The sequence below is a fragment of the Coffea arabica genome, chromosome 4c (assembly GCF_036785885.1).
Source record: "Coffea arabica cultivar ET-39 chromosome 4c, Coffea Arabica ET-39 HiFi, whole genome shotgun sequence".
Lineage (NCBI taxonomy): Eukaryota > Viridiplantae > Streptophyta > Magnoliopsida > Gentianales > Rubiaceae > Coffea > Coffea arabica.
The window spans coordinates 41172730-41177628 of NC_092316.1; the positions used below are offsets into that span (position 1 = coordinate 41172730).

General features: G+C 37.7%; 1 protein-coding gene across 1 annotated transcript; it reads right to left on the reverse strand.

Moving 5' to 3' along the window:
- Positions 1-976: 976 nt before the first annotated feature.
- LOC113739163 (uncharacterized) lies at positions 977-1525 on the reverse strand. Its single transcript, XM_027266407.1, has one exon. The coding sequence runs from the start codon at positions 1523-1525 to the stop codon at positions 977-979; it is 549 nt and encodes a 182-aa protein (XP_027122208.1).
- Positions 1526-4899: the final 3374 nt, after the last annotated feature.

The following is a 4899-nucleotide window of genomic DNA, read 5'->3' on the forward strand; positions in this document are numbered from 1 at the left end:
GGAAAATTTGTCCATCCATTTTTGTGAGAACAAGTACTTCACCAGACAATACCTTCTTGACAATGAAAGGGCCCTGTCAAGTTGGTACAAACTTGCCTTTGGCCTTCTCTTGCACTGGCAAAATTCGTTTCAACACTTTATCTCCTTCTTTGAATAGTCGTGGTTTAACCTTCTTGTTGTAAACACGGGCCATTCTCTTTTGATAGCATTGACCATGACAAATAGCATTTAACCTTTTCTCATCGATCAAAGACAACTACTCATGACGTCATTTAATCCAATCGGCTTCATCTAATTTGGTCTCCATTAGTATGCGCAATGAAAGAATTCCGACCTCAGCTAGCAAAACTGCTTTCATTCCGTACATGAGGTTGTAAGGCATTACCCCATAGAAGTCCGAATAGACGTTCTATATGCCATTAATGCATAGGGGAGCATTTCGTGCCAATCACGATGTCTTTCGGTCATTTTACGAATTATTTTTTTTCAAATTCTTACTCGCTGCCTCCACAGCTCCATTCATCTGTGGTCTATAAATAGTGAAATTCCAATACTTGATTTTGAACTGCTCGCACAATCCATCACCATGTCATTATTGAGATTCTTTGCATTGTCGGTGATTAATGTCTCTGGTACGCCAAAACGACAAATGATGTGTTTTCTTAGAAAATCTATCACCACCTTCTTACCCACATGCCTGTAAGACTCAGTTTCGACTCATTTGGTAAAATATTCAATTGTCACCAAAATAAATCGATGCCCGTTTGAAGGAGGAGGGTCAATGGTTCCAATTACATCCATACCCCCACATTGAACATGGCCAGGGAGCAGTCATACTGTGTAATTTTGTGGGGGGAGTGCGCATAATATCTCCATGCAACTGACATTTAATGGACTTTCTGGCAAAAACTACACAATCATGCTTCATAGTAAGGCAAAAATATCCTGTCCTCATAATTTTCTTTGCTAATAAATGTCAACTCATATGTGATCCACATACACCACTGTGCACTTCTTTCATCAAATAATCTGCTTCATCTTCATCAACGCATCTTAGAAAGCCTAAGTTTGGCGTCCTTTTGTATACCACCTCTCCATTTAAGAAAAACTTGGATGATAACCTACGTAACAAACGTTTAGCAGTCATATCAGTACCTGGAGGATAAGACCCAATTTTGAGAAATTCCTTAATATCGTTGTACCAGGGACGGCCATTAGAAGATTTTTTCATAACCAGACAATATGCAGGTTTTTCTTGTAATTGAATCTGGATAGGCTCAATCACCAACTCATCTGGATGTTGAATCATTGAAGATAAAGTGGCCAAAGCATCAGCAAAAACATTTCGCGCACGTGGAATATGCATGAACTCCAAACTTCTAAATTTATTTGCCAAATCCAGTAAATTGCAATGATATGGCAAAATCTTTGAATCTCGAGTTATCCATTCTTTAAGCGTTTGATGTACGAGTAGATCGGAATCACTAAACACTATTAAATCCTTGATCTCCATCTCCAATGCCATTTTTAATCCAAAAATACAAGATTCATATTCAGCCATATTGTTAGTGCAGAAAAATCACAGTTTAGCAGAACCGGGATAATGTTTTCCTTCAGGCGATACTAGAACAGGTTCGATCCCAGCTTCGAAAGAATTTGAAGCACCATCGAAGAATAGTCTCCACTCAGGGCATTGCTCATTCATATCTTCAGCTGTACCAACAAATAAGACCTCCTTATCTGGAAAATAAGTATGAAACGGTTGATAATAATTTTTCCTTGGATTTTCAGCCAAATGATCTGCTATAACCTACCCCTTGATTGTTTTTTGCATGGTGAAAACGATATCGAATTCAGAAAGGATCATTTGCCATTTAGCCATACGTCCGATCGACATTGATTTCTCCAATAGGTATTTCAAAGGATCTAAATGAGAGATAAGATAGGTGATGTGACTAAGTAAATAATGTTTTAGTTTCTGAGTTGCCCAGGCCAATGCACAGCAACTCCTTTCAAGAAATGAGTATTTTGCCTCGTAAGATGTGTACTTCTTGCTAAGATAATAAATTGCTTGCTCTCTTTTCCCAGAATCGTCATGCTGCCCCAAAACACATCCCACACCCTCGTCGAGCACAGACAGATACATAATCAAAGGTCGGCCCGGCTTGGATGGCACTAAGACCAGAGGATGCAACAAGTAATCCTTGATCTTATCAAAAGTTTGTTGGCATTCTTCACTCCAATACAATGGCACATTCTTCTTCAATAAGTTAAACAAAGACTCACATGTAGAAGTCAATTGAGCAATGAACCTGCCAATGAAATTAATTTTTCTCAAGAAACTTTTCACATCCTTTTGTGTTTTTGGCACGGGCATTTCACGAATTGCTTTAATCTTTGTCAGATCTATCTCTATCCCTTTTTTACTTACAATGAACCCCAGTAACTTGTCGACAGAAGCCTCGAAAGCGCACTTCGCAGGATTTAATTTCAAAATATATCTTCTCAATCTTTCAAATAACTTTTTCAAATCAACCAAATGATCCTCCGCTTTCTTGGATTTGATTATGATGTCATCCACATAAACTTCTATTTCCTTATGAATTATATCATGGAACAAAATGGTCATGGTCCTTTGATAAGTAGCTCCAGCATTTTTCAGTCCGAATGGCATTACTCGATAGCAAAATGTTCCCCATGGAGTGATAAAAGCAATTTTTTCTCTATCCTCTTGTGCCATTAGAATTTGATGGTATCCGGCGAAACAATCGTCAAAAATTCAATCCCATGCCCAGCGGTGTTGTCCAAAAGGATATGTATGTTTGGCAAGGGAAAATCATCCTTCAGACTAGCCTTATTCAAATCTCGGTAGTCAATACATACCCTCACCTCTCCACTTTTCTTCGGGACAGGGACTGGATTTGAAAGCCAAATAAGATAATGAGATACCATGATAATCTTGGCATTGAGTTACTTCTCAATTTGCTCCTTGATTTTGAGACTCATGTCCGGTTTAAATTTGCAAGGCTTCTGTTTTGGGTCTGTTGATAATTTGTGAACCACTATATCTGTTGAAATGCCCATCATGTCATCATAGGATCAAGCAAACAAATATGGTCAAGAATTCAAGCATCTCTTTTCTCTGCTTCTTATTCAAATGACTGCTAATTTTTATCTTCTTGATGTCGATCTCAGTGCCAATATTAATGAATTTTTTTTCTTCTAAGTTCGGTTTGGATTTCTCTTCATATTGTTCAAGATTCTTTAACAAAGCCTCAGATTCTTCCTTGTTATCGCTCTTGTGTTGAATTTCTGATTCCATAATTTCAAATTCGTGAGAGATATCGAAATTGCAGTTATCAAATTCCGGAATAGTGATATCCAAAGGGTCAATGTGTTTTATTTTTGACCATCTGAAAAAGAATGAGATAGATACAATAACGGGTAAGTAAAACAATTGAAAAATGAACACTGTGTATTTCATTGAATGTCAAATAAAGGGCAAAACGTCATAATACGCTACTTAACATAAGACTTATATTGAAAAAACATTTGATTCAAAACTATTTACAAAACTAAAAGGCAAAAGATGAACAATGTGAGTTATTTCTTTCATAGTTTTCAACCAAAGACAATCCCTTAGATTTACCGAAATTTCTTTCGGGAGGGAAGAAAATCAACGGTCCAATTCTTCATTACTTCCTTGGAGACCTCTGAAAATTCTGGATTCTCTGACGGCTCGTCCTCATAAGTAACCCCCACGAACAATTTAGACAAGCTAACATCCACCTCATCGATTGAGTCCAATTCAGATTTGATTACTTCTGATGGATAGGGAAAAGTATAATGCAATGGTTGGATACTCCTGACAACTTGTTTTCCTTCCTTTTCTGCTTTCTTGTGATCCAGCATTTCTTTCATGCCCCTAGAAGTAGGTTGAAACTCTTGTCCAAAGGTGTCCTTCTTTCCTTGAGGCTCTATTGGTTCTAGGATTCCGTGCAAGTTACGTCCGAGACCATTGCATATCTCGTATCCTCCTCGAATCATTTCTTTAGTCATCATAACGCTGACTTCTGGCAAATTCATTCCCTTCACTGACTTGTCTTTAGATACCCAACCTACTGAAATGATATCAGTCACGTGATGAGGAGAAATCAGAGCTTTTCTATCACTTTTCTCTTTTGGTCCGGGATTGATGATCATAGTACAATCATCCTCTACAAACACTATGATTAGTTGATCATTCACTACAAACCTCAATATCTGATAGAGCGAAGATGGTATAGCACCTGAAGCGTAAATCCAAGGTCGTCCGAGCAAAATATTATAAACACTTGAGAAAATTCATGACTTGGCACATGACTTGGAATTGAACAGATCCTATTTCTAGTACTAAGTCCACGTCTCCCATCGATTGTCTTTTTGCGCCATCAAATCCCCTCACCACAGTCGCAGACATCCGAAGTTTAGCTTCTTGAAATCCCAATTTGACCAAAGTATTCCATGGACAGATATTCAAAGTAGATCTGTTGTCTATCAAAACTCTCGACAATAACTTCCCATTACAACAGACTGAGATATACAATACCTTGTTATGTCCAATCCTTTCAGAAGTTAAATCCTCATCAGAAAAAGAAATCTGATTTGAAACCAAAACATGCTCGACTACATGAGTGAATTTGTCAACCGGAATATTTTTAGGCACTTGAGTCTCAGTTAACACCTTGAGTAGAGTTTCTCTGTGAAGTTTTGAAATTAAGAGCAGATTCAATATAGAAATTTGAGCGGGCATTTTATCCAATTACTCAATCACTTTATACTCACTTTTCTTCAACATCCTAAGAAAATTGAATGCCTTTTCTTCAGTCACAGTTAGTCTTGTTGGCGCGGCATTTTCCT

What these genes read in the sequence shown, in the direction of transcription:
- LOC113739163 (XM_027266407.1), bottom strand. Translation starts at nt 1,525, where the DNA reads ATGGCATTGGAGATGGAGATCAAGGATTTAATAGTGTTTAGTGATTCC.